Here is a 20,642-nt window from a genome sequence, read left to right on the forward strand (position 1 = left end):
GGAGAAACCAGTGAAAAGGTCCTACCTCTTCTCACTCATTCCCCTGAAGTCACAGCAAGTGAGATTACCTCTTCCTCATAAATGACCCACTGGCCCCTTTTCCAAGAGACTTAATAACATTGTGACTTAAGTACTTTAATACAGCTATTAACAGTGTTAAATGATTCCCCTGACATCAATCACTGCTGAAGGATGCTGACTCACTGCTGCAAAGCACCAAGAGAACACATTCCACCAAGCATCCTCCCTTTGGGAAGACTCAGCTTCTTATAAATAATGCTAAGTGGCAGAAATAGATAAAACTGCCAGGTGAGAAAAGCAATTACTGAAGAAACAGTCTAAGACCACCCTAAAATATTCCTGACATTCCTAAAAGGAGGAAGTCTGACATTTCCATGCTTTAATTTATACATTTCTCCAACTTTGTAAACTGGGACTACAGAGGGTTAAAAAGCTTTAAATGAAAGTGTTTCACTTCACCAGAACCATTTTTTGTTTGCTTGGTTGTTGGTTTTTTTATCTTTTCCACATTACTGGAACAGTGACCTGAGGAACTGCTGCTCTTCCTCCAGAAGTAACCACAGCTCACAGAAGGCTACCTAACCTTCTACCTTTCTAGTGTAAATGTGGACAAACCAGATCCTTGCACAGTCTCCACTCATTCTAATCGCAGAGCATTGCACACAGACTTACAATAAGTTATTAGAATAAAGTGATTAGTCATGATGGTCCACGCTATAAAGAGCTTAGATTCGGGGCTATAGGTCCCTCTGCCTGTGCAAATTCATACCCTCTATTTAACAGTCTATCTTCCTTCATACAGCTGTTTTGAGCACAACAGTATTAGCAGTGTGGCCATTTAATAAACCATTTTCCCTGTATCTTCTTGAAACGAAGACACTCGTATTTTATGATGGCCATAACTTACCCATTCTGTTAACTTTATAGGAAATAATTTTATAGATTTTAGAAGAATCAAGTAGAAGCTCAATAGTCAGGATACACCTTTCTTACAGGTGCACTCAGTTGTGTCTGCCATCTTCATTCCCAACTAGATTATTTACTGCATGAGTTGTTGAGTGATACCTCATCTGAAGACCAATGTGACTTTTCAGGTTTTTGCCAATCTATCTACATTGTATATTTATGCTTTATCTTGCCCTTTATTTTCACCTTTGACAATATGCAGTTGCTATTTCTGTGCTGTCTCCCAGTTTTTATTACATTACACATGCAATGCACAGGCATCCATTCAATAATGTTACCAAAATAGGAAGCCTCTCCCTAAAAATGTATTTCAAATGCATCTATCAGAACAGTAGCTAGCTATCGAATGAGGTGGATATGACTCCCAACAAGCTTGCCTTACTGCCTAGCTTTCTTAAAGCTAGTAATACATTACCACGATGTCTAAGCATATCCTTTGTAAAAGAACAATATAAATAAAATCCCCAGCAGAGGAGAAGGAGGCAAATTTGCATTTGTACACACAGAGTATATTCATCTATACAGCTTTTGTTATTAATGTTGTTGCTTGCTTAATGTGGTATTTTCAAAGCTTTCTCTGCTTGAAGAGTATTTTTTGTCAGGAACATTTAGATTTGGGGTTGAAGATTACTTTTCTATTCTTATAATGAAATTAGCTCCATTTCTTCAAAGAAACCTTTTGAAGTGTTTCTTATATATGGTAGAAGTACAGATTGACAGCACAATGATCCTCTTCACTGTTCTTACAATCAGCAGCTGTTAACCTATTTTTATCAACAACTCCATTACTCCAAGAAATGCTTTTGCAAAATGTGAATGCAGCTGGTGAGATCATTCCGCACGAGCAGTCTTCTTATGAATTTTTACAAGCAGGCTCCAAAAATCTCACTTCAGGAAATAATCAACTGCCAAGCTATCCTCCTCCAACACAAAAAGGCCTCCTCTTTCCACTCATGCTCCAGGTAAGCACAACCCACTCATATAATCGATGAGCATCTCCCATGATCTGATGGTCGTCCCTTTGAGAGCTTCAGTACCCTCCCTAACACCTTTGGTGGGGCTCCACAATATCCTGGAATGCCACTACTGCATACAGAGCCAACCTAAGAACTGTTTTTCCATGCTGGATGCAATCTCAGGTATCTTCGCTTTCATAAAAGAGCATTTTCTGACTGCAGCAAATACATAGACCAGTACCACAAAGTCAATGAAGAAAGGATGGAGTTTTCAAAATAGAAGACAGTATTTGGAGCTTTGTTACCCCCTGTGTCTCTAGAAGCATAAGCAAGGAAGATCCTATCTCAGCCTTGCTTTTCTGACTACTTGCATCCTTCAGACACTCATTATCAGGACCTGCTATGCATCAGGTAAGTCATTATGCTGCATGCACTGCAGGCACAGTGCCAACTTATCCCCCCAAAAATACTAAGGAAGGACCAAAAAAATACAGTGAAACTCTACTCCTTCAAGTGTAAGAAGAAGAGTGATGTTTTGGGCACTTTCAGACTGACCACTCGAATCTGAAGCAGGGCATGGGAAATCAGAATCACAGAATTGTCTGGGTTGGAAGGGACCTTAAAGACCATCTAGTTCCAGCCTGCCTGGCATGGGCAGGGACACCTTCCACTAGACCAGGTTGTGCAAGGTCCCATCCAACCAACACTGCCAGGGATGAAGTATTCACAGCTCCCTAGGACAATCTGTTCCAATTTCCCACCAAACTCATCCCTTGATCTGTGTAGGGAATACTGACTGGCCTGTCAGTGATTTCATCCTCTGTATCATCTGCCACGTTTCCACTTGTTTTCTGACGCATCTCTGCCCTATGATCCCAAAGAAGAACTTCAGAGTTGAGTAGATTCTCAACAGATAAATTAATATGGAATAATATAAATTTCTCACAGATACATGTATGCTTTGTAAGTATGGTATGCATACTATGGATGTGAAGGGCAAGAAAGCAGAGCATAAAATTCACCCAATTATTTTATTGCTCTCATACTGTGTGATTTAGCTAGTCATTGTCTCTGTATGGAGTACCAAGAACAAATAGTACATGCGCATGGACCTGACCCTCATGCAATGCACACATTCACAATTTTTCAATTTTTCTTTATTAATCTAACATGTCTACTGGCCCACCTCTGATATACCTACCAATAAAACCTGAAGAAGGAGGGTTGGGCTGTATCTTCTCTTTAGTGTTCTCCTGAATGATGTCCCAGAGCTGCCATATAAACTTTGGGTGGAGAATGTAAAATGGCTGATTTGGGTTCTTCCTGCGATGCTGTACGTAGGGAGTGAACAGATTGTAGTCTGGCTTCTTATACCACTGGCAGAAAAAAAAGTAGCATTTATTTAAAATCCTATGGTATCAAATGTGTTTTGAACACTACATGTACAATAACATTTGGGTTCTTCAGAACAGAAGGAAAGGCAGCAAAGCAGTCTGCACCGGTGGATGCTTCTCCTAGCAAGCCAGTTCTCACTCTGGGCTATTCTCTTTCCTTTTTTCAATCAGAGACTCCCAATACACAATTGCACTGCAGTGGGACAAGCCAACCCCATCTCTACCTCACAGGCCCATGTTAAACAAGGTGTTCAGAGAGCCTTGACACAAGATACCCAATGTGCAGGTGACCCATCCTCTGAATGTGCCCCTGTCCCTGATGGAGGCAGCAGCAGCATGTGAGGCAGGCTGACGGCAGCCTGTGTAGGAGGCAGGCAGCCTCTGGCATCTGTTGCTAAGGGAGTTCAGCAGATGAAGATTCACTTTCTACTTTGCAGCCCGCTCAGCTCCAAGGTTCCTCTGCCAAGAACCATCAGATCAACTGGTCCACTGGAGCTGCAGCACCAGCCAAAGCACAGACTCCCCTAGTGACAACCAGATGGATGTCTGCAGCTCTCAGTGAGGGGGCAGATGATGAGACACAGATGGCTGTGGGGGAGTGGACATGAAGGGAAGACTGATAGGGAGGAGGCCTGAGAAATGGGGAAGGTGCCAAGACAGATTTTCATTAGGATGTTGTATTTTGTCTGGGAGGGAGAGGGGTAGGTGGGGAAAAATGGATGCAATTCTTCACCTTTTCTGATGAAAACTCCATCTGAAATCTAGCAATGTTCCCTCCTTGGCAAACCCAGAAAAGTCACTGTTATGTGAAAATAGCAATATTTTATCTAAAAAAACCCAATATCATCCATTTATCCTAGCATCTCAGAGCAGTCCACTCCTGTACAAATGCTGCCTACGACAAAGCTTTTGACCAGTAAACCAATTTTGACCAATTATTGCAGTAATAACATTTCCCACTCCTTGGATAAAGACAGACCTCAGCGTTCATTGTGACAAGTGAGAACCAGTAGACTCCAGTACTAAATACATTAATTTTCTCCAGTCCTTTCAGACTGATTGCAAAAAATGGTCCAAGCAGACATCTTACCACATTCAGATTTGCAGAGTAGGGGGCAGGATCCCAGGCTACTAAGATAACATCTTTGTACAAGGAGCTGTCAACAAAGTGATGGTTTGGATTGGTGAGAATCTGTGAACAGAAATGGAAAGTATTGCACAGCATTAAAAGCAAGTGGCATCCAGAAAAATGGCAGAATCTTTCTCTGAAATGAACAGTCCTTCCCATGCTGCTGTTTGTTCTGCTTTAATTCTGCTCGATTTTAAGCATTTTATTTTGTTAAAAAAAAACAAAACAAAACAAACCATAAAGAAGAACTTAGCCATAAACAGCACTCATGACAGTTTGAAGTAGCAGTATGCTGAATTACTCTCCATCTGTGAGGGATGTGATGGGACCACTTGAGATGCTGCATAATTGTATATCAACACTACTGTGTATTCTGGAATTTGAAAACAAACGCTACAGTATTTCAGACCACTTGCAAGATCTTCTTTCTTTGAAGGGCTACAGCCCCCATGGATAACATCTTTCCTTGCCCCCACGGATAACATCTTTCTTTGCCCCCACACCTTTTTGCTTGCTTTCTCATTTCAACAGCAAGTCAGTCTCATTTCAAGTAGCTCCAAAACTGCAGACTACACCATGACTATAAAACCCGGTATACCTAGAAAAATAATTCCACAACACATATGTGACAGTGCTATTTTTGAAGAAACTGTCATCCTGCTCTGATCTACTGCTCTCATGTATCCCACTTGTATCTCCTGGTACTCTGCCTGACCCTGCTGTCCCACTGGAAGTTTACTCTTCACTCCTGCTGGCTCATCCCTTTCCGGATCCTCCACGCCTAGCCAGATCTTTCTGATCCCTGGTGCATCCAATCTCAGGCAGGACTGAGCTGAATGATTTCAGCATTGGTTCAAACAGCGTGAATTTGGCTCCGGCTGTTAAACTAATCAACATTCCAGACAAATAAATTCATACTAATTTTCATTTCCCTTTAGGATCCAATGAGCCATATTTGATTATGCATATTTTTCTTCAGAAAAATAATATTGTTGCCATAGCAATATTCTTCCTACCATAAACTTTGAGCTTTATCAGCCTTCTACAAGAACAGAATTAGTCGTGCTGCCATCAGCATCTCCCCAGCTCCATTCCTCAAAGCAGTTTTCGCTTGAGAATGTAAACTTTTTTGAGAGTACAGAGTAAACAGACTAAAAGGTCAAGCTTCTAAAAGCTCAGTTCCACAAAGGAGCTCTTACTTGCCTTTTAGTAAGCAAGAGTCCTTTGGAGGTGTTATCCACACAGTTATTCACTCTTAGTGAGTCTGCATTCATATGTATGAGATGAGTTTTGTCTGGAATAACAATATGTTATGGCTGCACTGGCTTCCTTCTAGTCCTTAAACAACTGAATGCAGGAATTTCCAACAGCGAGGAGGGAAGGAGGCTGAGTAAACCTGTATGGGTAACCCATCTTCAGTAGTGATAGGGAAGGCAACTTTTATCAAATGGCATGTGCATATTTCACTCCTGGAGACAGGAAGGGCAGTTTCTTATCACAGGTGGCTTCTGACCTCTTTGAAGGAGCAAAACACTGGTGGGAATACGAACATATGTGAGGAAGCTGTGTGAGCTGAACCGGCCTGGACTTTAGCCATGCCCTGGCATGTTCTCTGATACGCTGCTTTTAGCACTAAGGCCAGAGTAAGGTATTTCTGCTCTCTTCCCCTGAGTAAAGAAAGGGGCATATTTAACCCACATCACTTCAAAGATCTAGTCTGTCTTGCAGCCTCACAAAGAGCTATGAAACAAGTGCAAAGGGAATGACAGTGAACTTTCTGCAGTGGCAAGTGTACACACACAGAGAACATACCCACCAAGGATGGACTTTGCATGGGCAGTCACTCAAAGAAGAAATAAAAAACAATTTCATGAGAATTACGGTCAATTAAAATCTTGCTTTTATAGAAGAGCATGCTACACGACCAACCATTCTACTGGTACTGACTAAGTAAACTCAGCATTTCAATACACCATAAAATGTCACAGTGATTCTGTTGTTGCTTTTTGGCTGCCTTTGACAAAAAGGAAAGAAGCTTGGTTTGCCCTAGACCAGAGTTCAGGCAATAGGGGTTTTTTTCAAAATTGAAAAACTACTCTCAACCATAAGGTGTCACTGTAGCTCAATGCACAATTATTTGTGGACACCCATATGCAGAAAATCCCATTTTCTGTTACCATTCAGATGAACAAATTCACTTTATGTGTAATATCCAGTGTTCTTTAAAGTTTTTTACTAGTACACTTCAAACTTTTAAAGAATGATGACTTGCCTAAAATTATATACTAGGACAGCTCAGTTCCCATTTCTTTTGCCTTCCAGTGAGGAAATAATTGGGGAACTGCAGAATATGAGAAAAGAGCTTTAGGATCCCCAGAGCCCAGGCTTTGTGAAGATCCTGGAGGCAGTGTGGTGAAGGTCTTCTGTATTGATGGCTCTGGCATCCTGCAGGGCCTTTACAGATCTAGGACACACCAGAAGCTTTACAAACCAGTTCTTTGAAACAAGGATATCAAGTAACTACTGCAATCACTCTACACTGACAGCAATGTATGGAACATCCCTGTATGGAGGAACTTATACCTGCTCTACATCATGACTGTAAAACCACTAACTGTTTCCCAAATAACCCAACACTTTCTCAGAAGTTATTAATTTAATGTCATATTGTACAGAAGGAACACTGACTTGAATTCACAAAAGGAAGATTTTACCTGAGAGTTAATGATCCGCATGGTTGTTTTATTTCCAACATCTTTTTCATAGCCACGTGTTGGAGCAGAATTAAATCTTAGAACAGCATCATGAGAATCTAGGAGCATAAATGAAGGGGTAATTTTCTTCCTTGGCAACACAGAGCAGTATAAAAAATGTAAGTAAGTATATAAAAATAAACCAAATTATCTAAACTAACATAAAACTTACACATTTCTCCTAATCTTGATGTTCTAAGGATGATAAACATTCTACTATGTGCAACGGAAAATCTTACATCTGCCACACATTAATAACATTCATAAGATCCAGCAAAAAAAAAAGTTAAGAATAATCTATTAATTTAGCTTGCAATTCTCCAGTATTTCTCTTAATTGGCTAAACTTGGTGTGGGAAGGTTATTAGTACACCCGGTACACACAATTCCTCACTATTTCTACTGCAAAATTTATGACAAATTATCCCATGCAAAAGCATGTTAATTGCCAGGATATCTAATTACACATTTGAATGAATACCAACACTTAACTACAAGCTTCTGTTTCACAGTATTTTGTAGTACTTGAAAATCGCAGACTACCCCAAACCTATTAATCATATCGTGTACTTATTCTCAAGGTCAGTATAAGTTAAAGAGTCTCTGTAGGGAAGTGAGCCCACAAACCTGCTCACACACAGAACCTAAGGATCTACTGGTAGCAAAGATCTAACAAAGCTCACCTGTCAAAATGTCCTCACAAGCTGTTGACCTTGGAGTCATGAAGAATAGAAAGCAGCTCTAGGTTAAGTATGGGTCAAGGGTAGACACTACGTGCACGCCTCAAGTGGATAAAAATAATCACCCTCCCAGTGCTTCTTTTAAGGAAATCTCAAAACCCAAAACGTGTGAGGGAGAGGGAGAGTAAGAAATTATATCCATTGCCCCAAACCACACTTCCCTGTCAAGAGATCCCCATTTGGCCTGCTTTTATCCCTTCTATCAATGAAAGCAGAAAATATGATTGAAGCCATATAATGCCTTAACTCACAGGTAGTTTATACACCTGTTTCTCTGTAGTCACTTAAAATGTGTTGTCTGTAGCTCAAAAATGGAGCAGGCAGAAGTTTCCAAAGATAACCAACACACCTCAATGGAGTTTGGGCCTATTCTATTCTATTCTATCAAACTGGGATCTTCCATCCTTTCACATCCTTACTCCACACTTGTACTCCAGCTAAGAAAACACCATGTAACATGAAACTGTCAGTCCAGTTTCAGCTGTACTTGCTTAACATTTTGTGTCAAAAAGTGAGATTTTTGCCAGATGTCTACTAAGGAGTAAAGTTTTTTTCTACGTCTCTATGCAGGGACAACCCTAGCCTCAACACCTTGCCTTCATCTGACTAAATATAAGCATCTTGAATGTGTAGGGGCTAGATGACATGAAGTCAATAAAAGCTGCAGGCACTCCACATTTTTTTGAGAAGAAGAGAAACAAAGATCCTTTGTAACTGAAAACTGCTTCTGAATTTAAGAACAGACTTCTGGACCTGCATTTGGTAACTTTTTAATAATCCATTGACTGAGAACTGGGAATTGGGTTGGGAAATGGGAACGGTATGGCCCACAACTTAACTGAGAGACAGTGTGCTGCATTTCCAACATTCTCCATGCTGGTTCTTCATACCAAGACCAAAAACCTTTCCTTCACCATAAAATATATGATCAGGATACAGCTTAACACTGATAATAGCTGGGTTTAAGTCAACTGATTTTAATCTTATTGGAGATAACCATTTTAAAGATATAGAAAGTTTGCGGTTTGATCACAGATCCCTGTTACCTCCCAGTGATGTCAAAATAACTGGGTCTCACAGTAAATAGCATGATCACAATGGGAATGTTTGCTGTACTTGCACAGTATCTCTATGCCTAGTTTTATTCAAAAAACAACCAGGGGGTGGGAGGGATGAAGGCAAGAAGCAGAACAAAAATGACATTTATGCCTGTGTTTCTAATATGAACACAGAAGAGGGAGCTAAAGGCCCATGAAGAGAAAGGTTCTGAACTACTGCTTTCTTGCCCCTTTTTTTCTTTGGGGAGGATAAAAGGTAAAAGCCTTTTGCCCACAGAAACTTCACCAACCAAGACTGTACAGCCCATGGTCCCAGAATCAGAACTTGTCTATGGGGTGCTTTCCCTCACTCCCTAATGATGCCGACTGAGGACACAGAGGTGTTCAGCACAAGTGCCTGGCTGACTTCACAGAGCAGCACCACTCCATAGAGTGGCCCATGGTGCCTCCTAACTGTCAGGTCTGCTTGGACTTCCAACCAAGAAGTTGGTAGCCCTGGTGCCAGCTCTGTGAAAGGACAGTCTCCTACTGCTGTGCATTCACAGGGAAAAAGAGCATCTTGTACAGTCTGGGCTTTCTCTTCCGGGTCACTCTTCTCACTTTTTCAAGGACTAAGAGGGGAGGTGGAAAGGCACAGCCAAGAGCTCAGCTGTAACACATGCTCTGCAGGGAACCATAACTTCTTCCCCGTGGGAATCATGATATGAACAGATTCCGGAGCTTCCATTTTTCATTTTTAGTGGAAAACACTGGCATGATATCTCCTGTATATTAGCACTTCCCAGGAGCCACACTGACCACTAAGACCCATAGGTTGGCACCAGGCCCCTCTGGGATGGCTGTAAGCAGCCAGTTGCCCTGCCACAGTTCTGAGTCAAATCCTCTGCTCAATCAGAAGTACCTGCCCATGGCCCAGAAGACACTTAGAAGAAAACTTCCTGTGACTTGTGCTGCCCTACACACTTCAAGCTGCAACAGGTAGGAGGAGATCTGAAATGTCTGTGTAAGCCTTATCAGTCAGTATCTCTTCCCCTTAGGTGCATCAGATGACAACTTCCCAATTAAACCGAAAGCTCCTCCTCAGAGAATGGCGTAAGTTTTCTGTGCCCAGACTGTTCACAAGAAAATGGGTACACACAGGAGCATATGGGCCCCAGGTACCACGTCAAGCACCAAAGTCCACACCTAGGCTGCACCTGAGTGTGCAAATATGTCACGATGCATGCTGTAATATATAATGTGCTATGGATTCTCCAGTACAGCACTAATCCATACTGGTGTAAACTGGATGTACTAAGGAAGGCTGAGAGATTTTGTTTCAGTAAGGATAACACACTGGAGAAGGGAGGAACTATTAAGTTTTTTCATCCCAAAGATTTCTAAATCAATGGGGCTTCATGTGAATTTGAGGGTTGCCCTGGTGTGATTTTAGCTACAGGCCAGCCAGGCACCTATGCTGTACTGGAAGCTTATACTTGTAGCTTGGTAAAGATAGCAGTTCTAATATATCCCAGAGATTTAAAGAAAACCCATCCGCGTCAAAGAGGTGGTAACAGTGCAATGAAGCAAGTACTGGTCTGTGAAGTCCAGGAAGATGGGAGGATTAATAAGCGAACATCAAAAGGCTTTTAAAGAGAGCTTGAAAGAGATAACTCTTGCTCCAGAAGCAAGTTTGAGACATACATTTCATCCTTCTTTCAGCACTCTTAGCATACTGCACGTGTACTGCCAAAATGAAGAACTACTGAGACGATAACATGAGTAGTAGCACTCATTTTCAAAAAGAAAGAAAACCCAAACCAGAATTAATTTGATGCTTCTACATTCCTTTTCTGAACAGCTACCACAAAACTCCCATCCTGAAGTGGGGAATTCTGTCAGACATTGACATCTCAGCACACCTGTAACCTCACTGACTCACTGCAGCAATAGAAAAACAACGGGCAGAGATACTGAACACATTTAAATTCACTCTTGGAAAAGAGGTCAGGGGACCTCAGCTCAGGAAGTTACTCAAGAGTCTCAATTCTGTATGTCTCTGAACTCTTTAAGAGTCCTTCATCTTGCATGAGTTCTTCATCTCATGCAGGAGATGAAGAGGAGGCTCTACTGCTTCTTGGCATGGAGACAAAGTTCAGTCTGGGGTAGCAATACAAGAAGCAGTTTTTCTATGAGCCACAAGAAAATACACAGGTATGAAACAGCTTTGCACAATAAAACCCGAACATGGTTCTAATCTGCTGAAAAAATACATGCGTGTTGCAGCAAAATGTCAAATATGGCAGATCTGATGAAACCAGTGCCTCCTTTATACGACAAGCTGTAATATGATAAGGAAACATCATTGCTTTCTTTAAATCAAATTATGATTCCAGGCTTGATTTTCCTTTCGATTGTATTGTCCTGAAAGGAAACAGCTTCACTGAATTCCACGAGGTCATATTCATGTAATGCTGAGTGAGAGAGAACAACCAGACTTTACAGACCTATGCTTGAGAATGAACCTTTTGAAAGACAAACATGAACACATACATGTACATATATGTGCACATGAACAGATGCATTTCACCCACCTATCTCATCCCCCAGAGAGGAGTTCAGTATGGCACCAGCAGACATAACTACAGCACAGCTCCCAAAGCCATGTGTATACAATTTGCCCAGTGGAATTTGGGGAACGTGCTTTTCCCATCCAAGAGTGGAGAAGGGAGCCTCCTTGCCATCTATTGTTTTCACATTCACCCTTTCTTTTAGCTCACAGAATAGCTGGTCTCCTGTCAACTTGGAGTTTCGTTTCCCCTTGAACCGCACCCCATGCTTATTGGTGCTCAAATAATCTTTCATCGCCTTCTGCAGTCGAGGGTTTAGCATCTTGGAAGAGACATCCCCTTTCCAAAGCTTGTAAAGAAAGGATTTCGACATTGTGGAATACAGCCCATCCCAGTCATCAGATTCATCAAGCATCTGGCTTCTCCTGTGCTTTGTGCTCCTTCTCCTCATTCTTCTCTGATGGCTCCAATTGTTCTGTAAAATATTTACTTTTGGATTATCCTCATCTGCTGAGATGAATTTTGCTATCTCTCGAAGGTGGTTGTGTGACTGAGGCTGACCAGCAGCAAATAAATAATCATCATTCACTTGGTAGAAAGCACTTTTTGATTTTCTTCCTATCTGGGATGGAAAAAACTCATCTTCATTTCTAAAGGCAGCTTCCAAATCAGTCCATTTCTTAATACTTCCAGTCCCAGATTTAAATGTACCTAAGAGATCTTCATTAAGAAGTACCTCATTCCCATCGATGGTTTCTGAAAACGATGGATCGTGAATGGCTCCCATGATGACTCTCTGTTTGCCCTGAAGAGGCAGAAGCCTCTTAGTTTCAATATAAGCAAAGGAACTTGGAACTGGTTCAGCAGTGTTGCTATCTGTAAAATAGATGAATATCACCAGAAAAAGCAGACCCCATGCAAAGATCCCAAACAGCATGAGTTGTTTCCATTGCTTCAAGTTAGGTTTCATGGCAATGCCTTTACCAGCTCCTCTGTGCCTTGAAGTATTGGTGGCAGAAAATGAAACCTGGAAAAAACATCAAATATTAATCAAAAATGGTTCTAAAAATAGATACAATTCAGAAATATCTCAGCATGCTTGGATAGAAGGTGCAGAATTAATATCCAAGCTGCAGCACGGAGGAGTCGGAAGCAGACACAAACTCCAGTGCCTGCAGACACTGTACAAGTGACACGCTTTGGCTATAACGACACCGTGACAGCTGCTAGCTACAAAAGAAGCTGGTGGCCAGTTTCTACAGTAACACTGGATCCTGCCTTTGGGCATATCATGTGCCTGTCTGCTTCTGCTATATCAAGCGTAGAATTAAGGGAGCAAAAGCAAAACCCATGCCTGGCTGCACGCACAGTGGGGGCAATATTAGCTGTCTTCTCTTTTGCAACTGAAGTCCTTATGCATTGGGACTGTGAGCAAGCCGGTCCCCAAGAGGACCAGGCAAGGCGCACAAACTCAGATGGACAGCCCTCATCTGCCCAAAGCCTTGAAAGGGTGGTCTTCTGTGGATGTCATCAAGGGGAGTAGGAAACAGCATCACACCAACACATCAGAGGGGAACCTTCTCCTCAGCTGGCATGAACTGGCACGGTGTCAGCTGACTACATTATTTGTTGCCAGCATCACACCCAAGTAAGAGTGACTGTTCTACCTCTGCTATGGATGCTGCATGCACACTGAGGTGGCATGAAGGAGGTCTGCACATCAAGGTGTAAGGGGTTTGCATTTTCCAAAAAAGGGGGATGCATGGCACAACTAGCTAAATACATGTCTTTAGGGTGATGATATTAACATAAACGGTGTGGGTAGGGAATGTCAGACCGAGACTTGGAAATCCGTACTCCGTTAATACCTAGGGGTTTTGGACATCTTTTGCATTAGTAGAGGGAGGCATGGTCCAAAATTAAATAAAGTCTGACTGAGGCGGCTATGTTCCAGGGAAAATACACTAGCACATTGCTGAACCATTGTGTACACTATGTCCTTACATGAACTCACTTGTTTAACCAACTGGTGTGGGCAAAACTGGCTGAACAAAGTCTGGCCTTCCCCTGTCATAAGCCTTATCATTCACCTCCTTGCACTACAGTCATCATCAGCCTCTGTTGCTACACTGCAGTATAACTCAGTGTACTACCTAGTGACAGATCACTTACCTGATCTGGATTAAAAATAAGCCCCTTCTGGAGTTTTCTTTCTAACCACATTTGTTTCAATGACCGCTTAATGGTGAGACTTAAGAGCCTCTTATATCAGCCAGCTGTGATCAAAAAAAGGGACGGGGAGTGGGGACAGGCTTGGATTTCATTAACAGCCTGCGCCTCAGGAGCCACCATCTCATCACAGCACAGCCAAACAGTTTACATGCCTCTGATAACACACTGCACGATTATACCTGACCATCAGGAGGGACCAAAACCACAGTCACCATATGCTATCACCTTTCTGCAAGCTGCTAAAGTACATCAAAGCTGAGTGCAAAGTTTAGGCTGAAGCCGTAACTAAGCCTGTGTTTTCAAATTGAAAGGAAACTAGCAATAACACTGGCATAAGACATTCTCCGTCCCTCATTTCTGCACTGTGCCTCCACCACTGCCAACACCCTTGTGTATGCGGCTGGAATATTACAAACTGAACCAGTAAACTGATACAGCAGGGGGTTAGGGTGGGGAAATGTATGTTCAAGGCATCATTGTGTTTTTTAAACTGGGCAAGCCCTTATCCACTTCCAGTTGTTTCAGCACAAATGAGGAGACTGCCTACCACAATGCAGAGGCGAGAACAAACCGTAGGTGGTATTAGCAGGGATACTTCAGGCTAGCATTTCTGCTGACCTCCTGGGAATGTGAGGCCACGGCATTACATTTCCAAACAGAGTCTACTTGAACGATGTAGACAAAGCCTGGTACATTAAAAAAAAGCAAGCTGACTTTGGCACAGAAGACGGTGTCCAGAGAAAGGATTCATAATGTCACACTTGGGTGACCAAACCTCATTGCAAACACATTCATTTCTAATACACCGAAGAAACATAAATAAATAATCATGAATGCGATAACCCTGTGCTTCACACAGGTCTGGCCTGGCTCACACAAACCACATGGAAAAAAGCTGTTACTCCAACTGACCCATTTTCTACTTGCACTCTGCTGTTGCAAGATTACTCTCTGCAGCACCTCAGCCTTCCCCCCCTACTTCCAATTTCAAATCACTGCAGGCAATGTCCTGTGGGAGTCAACTTACAGTATATGAGTATTGTGCAACTTCAGTCTGCCCTGAAGTTATTGCAACCTGCCCACTCATCAGTGTTCAGATGGTTTGCATTTTTAAATCAGCATTCTTTGCCCATCTGAACTGCTTTTATCTCTTTTTATCATTTTCCCTGCTGTGTTTCCCCAGCACTTTTCAACACGTGGCTTCCAAACCACTGTGTAAGTTAGTCTTTGCTCAGTCAGATGTTTCTCCTGCTGAATATACATTTCTTACAGGATCTGAAAAGGAAGCATCTTGCAGAATCTTTCTAACAGACAACCTCACAGGAAGTCAAACCTAGAGAGGAAGAGGTCACTACTACTTTCCACTGAGTCACATAACAAGTCCAGACACAACTTAAACATAATCCATAACAAAATCTCACATTTTCCTCAATTTTTGTCCAAGTTTTATTGTATCTTATAAGCACGAGTTGATAAGAAATAGAAAGGTGTGAGGCTATGGAAGTTTCTATTCAGGTTACAATCTGAAAAAGGAATCAGTAGCATTATTACTTATTTTTAAATTAAAGCGGATGATTTTTCCCCCTTAACACCTACAAGATCATAAAACCGCATTCATCTCGGATGGTGTGCACATATGAGCATGCACATAATTACCTTTTTCATGCAGCAAAAAATTATCTGCGTAAAGCAAGACAAAAAAACCCAGCATACAGCAGTGTATTTGTCAAGACTGCAAGCAAAAAGAGAGGCACTAGCGAGAATAAATCCGAAAACTTTACACATTAACTACTGCAGAAGCTTATCTACAATCCCTTGTTGCAAGTGGGGCCTCAAAAAGGATACTCAAATCTCTTGAAGACCAGAGCTATGCAGGCAAATCTCTGTGCTGCTTTAATGTTTTTTTTTTGCTCACAAGAAAAGCCTTGTCCTCCAGCAGTACAGCTGAGCTGGAAGCAAATTCAAGGTCATTACAGTATTAGTTGCAAGAGGACCCCTACAACCTCCCAGGATCTTGAAGGCTGTGTATGGAAAGCTGTACTAAGCCCAGAGAACCATCAGTTTATCTTATCTCCCTCCGCACTAAACATCCAGGCCTCTCCCCCTCAGCCCCTGCAGCTTCTCACACCTCACGGTCCCAGCTCTGGGAGTATCTGGGAAGAGAGGGCAGCCCCCCCCCCGATCCCTTGGCTGCTGCCTGGGGAATCTCCCTCAGTACCACTTGGGGATGGATGTGCTTGGGCTCATGCCCTGTACTGCTGGAGGCAGCGCATCTCAATTGCGAAGAGAAAACCATTTGTGTAAGAAACCAGAAATGATGATCATAATGAATTACACTGGCTAAATAAAAACAGGCGGTTTCATGGGTGTAATTACTGAAGTCCACTGGATGCTTCACGAGGAAACTTCCATCTCTCTCTCATCTATGCTCATCATACAGCTTTCAAGCTGTTAAAGCAATTCTACATGAATGTTAAAATTATCATTAAAGTTTGCTCATTGTCTCCAACCTCACACCCCCTGCCATAATAATCCTACCTATTTAGATACAATGAGACAGCTGGACTCCCAGCTCCTGCTAAGGAGGACCAGAGGAATGAGTCTGTACCTGGGGAAAACACCCAGACTTAGCCCAACCCAGCTTCCTCTTCAGCAGGACTAATAAACCTGTTTGCCCCAGAGTCTGAAGATCTCATTTTCCTATGCATCCCCTTCCTGATGGGCTCTTTCAATCATTAACTGATTTAAGCTCTAGCTACCATATGGAGAGGGGCTTTTTTCTTACCTAGCCTGGCTGTTTGCATCAAAGCCATGGAAAACATGAGGCAAGGTACAAATGAGTGAAGGGGGTAGAAAGGAGATACTTGCTCATTCACTTAATAGAAGTACTAGCGGCAGCTGTAAAAAAAGAAAGGCAAACCCCACTTGTATCTTTGCATCATCCGAGGATGATCATTCCACCCAGTGGAAACTGAAGGCCAGTCTTCCGAAAGTGGCACCTATTTGTGGGAAATTTCATTTTGGTAGACTACGATGCAAGAAATCAGCATGTTCCCCCTCCCCCTATAGAGCCCATTGTGTTGCAACAAGGAGCACTTTAAGTTTTTCTAAAGTAGGCCTCCTGACTATTTTTTAAATGAGAAGAGATGGATGAGGGAGATTTTTTTTTTTTTATTCCTTTGAAACATTCCTCCCTTTCAACACTGTCTATTGTTAAAATTAATTTGTACAGACCCCGGCAGCTCAGAGGTCAGGATGGTTCAAGTTGACGTTCTAAGATGTGCACTGTTATGTTAAACAGGGTTTTTCTTGGCTACAGCTTTGCAGTGGGAAGGTCACGTCGGGGTTATTTGGGGGAGCAAATGTTAGCTGTGGGCAACTGTTCCCAAAAGGCTGAGAACCAGACCAGGGTTTATTTGATGGAAAGCTTAGGCGTCCTGAGCAGATAGCAAATGCTCCTTTAGTTTGCTTCATCTCTTAGTCAGCTAATTCCAGCGTATTAAGAAACCTCTGGCAGAGGGCAAGACAGCTGGAGGCTGCATTTCCAGGGTGGGGAAACACAGTCATCCTCTCATGTGGGAAGTGCCAAATTGGTTTTAGCATTATCACATCATTTCTGCGGTGCACGCCATACAGTAGGCAGCAACAGACAGGCAAGCCTGTGGGGAGTGGTGACTGCCAAAAGATGTATATTAGTCTGTTGATGGCCTGGGTACTTGTCTTATTGGCTGTGATTAGGCCTCCCAATTAATGAATCTCTTTTGGACAACTTCCTTGTTAGTCCCAATAAATCTGGCTCCTTCAACATTATTTTCAGACGACTCAGGCTGCATTCAGTATTATTTACGGCAACATAAGAAAATGTCTTCTGAAACAAAGAAGAAACAGCCAAACAACTCAGAAGTGGGATTTACTTTTTCAGTATTGCTCAGAGCCTTTTTAACCTATATTTAGTTATCTTCTTAGAGAAAATTTCTTGGGAGATATGTAAATGATCATACCGCTACCCTGAATCCCCCGCTAAATGTGAGCTAAGTGTCTCAAGCCAGGGCATTTGGAAAGCAGAGTCTCAGGTCCTTGTTTGCTTCTAGGGACGCAGGCAGGCAGTGTGCCTGTTCTCGGGTCCTCTGATAAAACCTAGGATTTTAAGTTAAAAGGGGTGGGGTTGAGTGGCTTTTTTTATTATTATTGTTTTTCTAATGCCCCATTTCCAGGAGCTCAGGCTGTAAGAAAATTACCAAATATAGTGAGACTTGCAGTAAAACTCACTCAAGCTGGCAACCCAGCAGCTGGAGAAATGCTCAGTGGGGTTTCTTCCAAAGAACGTGTCCTAGATTATTCTGTAAAAGCATGGGGGCTTAGATGCATCAATCTCTGGGTTTCAGTGGGAGGTCAAAGCTACCTTCTAGGCATCTGATACCCACTCGCCATGCTCCATCATCAACTTTAAGCTGCCTGGCACTGAAACCAGCCATTACTTTCCCACAGCCCACAGTGCCGCCTGCGCAGCCCAGGGACCACATACAGGTTACATGAGTGTGGGCTGACAGGAGGGAAGTAAAAATAGCCATACCAGCTCTTAGCCACCACATGCAGACTTCCCCACTGCCAGTGGAAATGTTCTGCAGAGCATCAAGGGCCAGGGAAAACCTGGCTTTGAAGTGACTGCACATCTTGGGTTGGGTCAAGCTCCATCTACCCAACCTGTAGCATCTCTTCTCACGAGCCATGACAGTGGCTCTTGCTCTGATACACACTAAGATTTTACACTCTGACTAGAATTTCATCCCAAATTTCAGGTTAGGGGAGACCATGCAAACTCTCTGCTACTTACAGACTGGTTGTGAGCCAGCCACAGTCTTGTTATTATAACTGAGGGTTTCTGTAGAAATGTACTGCATATCACTGCATGTGAAATTCAAAGCAACTCCAGTGTAAATCACTTCCAGGCTCTTCAATCAAAACTACAAAGGGTCAGAAGCGTAACATAGTCGTGCCAAAAATAAGCAATTTTCACAACATAAATCAGCCCTGACAGCCTCCCAAGGAGCCCCTCACATAGCCACATACTACCTTCACTCAGTCTTACCTACTTCTGACCCCTCTTTTTCTGTCATTTCCTCTTGTCATACTTTTGCTGTGTCCTGGCCCTGTTCACAGCCAGATGCAAAGGTTCTAAGGCTGCTTCAAGTTCCAGCAAATAGCAGCAGTGCTTGGTTCCACGAGGCGACATGGGTGCAGAAGCCACCACTTTGGCCATAGTCCCTCACACACAGTAAAGAGCAGCTACGGGATCTTTTCTGTCCTTGCAGGACTACCAGCTGACTGTTTTGGACAGGTTTTGGTCACATTTCACCTGCCACAGCACTGTCTCTTGATACAAGCACCAAGAAAAAAACCCATAAACTTTTATCTGTGTTAGTGAGAAACCACTGCAAACATGCAAAGACAGTGCAAGTCACTTTTCCAAAGTGAAACTCAGCATGCCACTGGATAACCACGGAGTGATCCAGCTTTGTACAAACACCATCCTGGCTAGCTACACTCTTACACTTCAGTAGTTCCTCCACACAGGTAAAGCCTTGTGGATCAGGCTAAGAAGTGTTTTCTTCTGTATTACCTCCACCATCTCTGCTTCCCATCATAAACTGCAGATTGTAGACGAACTGCAGTCCTTCCTAAGGGACCTGATCAGCATTAAGGTCTTGGGAAGCCAAATGCTGTGCATCTGCGTAAGGCCTGCCGGCTGAAAAAGCAAGCTGGCTGGAGATAAAAGCCAGGTGTGGAAACAAGGCGATCGGACTGGTGGCCATCACTTAACTTGTGTATTCTCCATTCATACATAACCACCTTATTAAGGTACTTACTTTTATTGCCAAGGTAAGGTCAATGAGGAGGCTGCAAGTAAGCCAACACAGGGAGGAAGAAGCAAGGAATGGGGGAGGCTGGGAAGAGGCTGGGACACTGGGTCAGGCAGGAAGGAAACCCAGCTGCAGAGCAGCACAGAGGGCAGGAAGGCAAGGGTGAGTGGCAGAGAGGATGAAGAGAAACTATGCCTACAGCACTAGTGAAACAGCAAAACACCACCTGCCAGAGGCAGGGACAGCTTGTCACTGAGGCGTTGAGAATTAAAACCAAAACTTCCTCCCATTAGCAACAATCACATCCTTCTTTCTGGGTAAGCACTGGGTGAGCCCTGCTACTGCTGAGGTCTCTGACGCAGAGCATGCTACCCTATTTCTCCCAAGCAACTGATGGGGAAAAAGGCCACCATGCTCCTGCAACAGTCAGGAGGTCTGGGGGAGCAGCAGGACCCATGCTGTGTCTTCACGCCTTATTCTGAGCAGCCCTTCTCAGGTCAATGTGTTGCTTCCTGCCACCCCTGTACATGGGAAAGGGAACCCTGGGGCACCAAATGAACTCCTCAAAGGTGGAGCAGGCCCTTGCTCCCATCCCACTTCATGCGTCAGGGTACCCTTGGACTGAGCTCTGCAATGGATTAATACCCAAAATAGCTGCACATATTTGCTCTCCTCCCACCTCATGCGGCAGGGTACCCCTGGACTGAGCTTTGAAATGGATTAATACCCAAAATAGCTGCATGTATTTTCTTCCCCTCTTCTACCCTGTGCATGTCTCGACACCCATGCAGAGATGCTCCCACCTACGGGTAGGGCTAGTGCCCAAGAACGATAGTGCCCATCTTCAGCATAGCCTGGCTTTCTGTGGGCCTGATCCATCCCTGACCACAGAGTAAGGTTTTAATCCCCTTCCCCCTGCAAAAGCACAGTTCAGGAGCAGTATATGCCTATGTGCTGGTGTCATGTGTAACTGAACATGATGGC

At 43.1% G+C, this 20,642-nt stretch overlaps 1 protein-coding gene across 2 annotated transcripts in view; it reads right to left on the reverse strand.

Moving 5' to 3' along the window:
- The window catches only part of ST6GAL2 (ST6 beta-galactoside alpha-2,6-sialyltransferase 2), a 52,267-nt gene that overhangs the window by 13,725 nt on the left and 17,900 nt on the right, over positions 1-20,642 (reverse strand). For both annotated transcript variants that reach the window (XM_065677805.1, XM_065677806.1), the window contains exons 2-5: positions 11,590-12,592; positions 7,181-7,278; positions 4,428-4,529; positions 3,145-3,319 (exon numbers count right to left, since the gene is read on the reverse strand). In XM_065677805.1, coding sequence (XP_065533877.1) covers positions 3,145-3,319; positions 4,428-4,529; positions 7,181-7,278; positions 11,590-12,535 — 1,321 coding nt within the window. In that variant the 5' untranslated portion in view covers positions 12,536-12,592. The remainder of the gene's footprint in view (positions 1-3,144; positions 3,320-4,427; positions 4,530-7,180; positions 7,279-11,589; positions 12,593-20,642) is intronic.

The sequence above is a fragment of the Lathamus discolor genome, chromosome 4 (assembly GCF_037157495.1).
Source record: "Lathamus discolor isolate bLatDis1 chromosome 4, bLatDis1.hap1, whole genome shotgun sequence".
In the NCBI taxonomy this organism is placed as follows: Eukaryota; Metazoa; Chordata; class Aves; order Psittaciformes; family Psittacidae; genus Lathamus; species Lathamus discolor.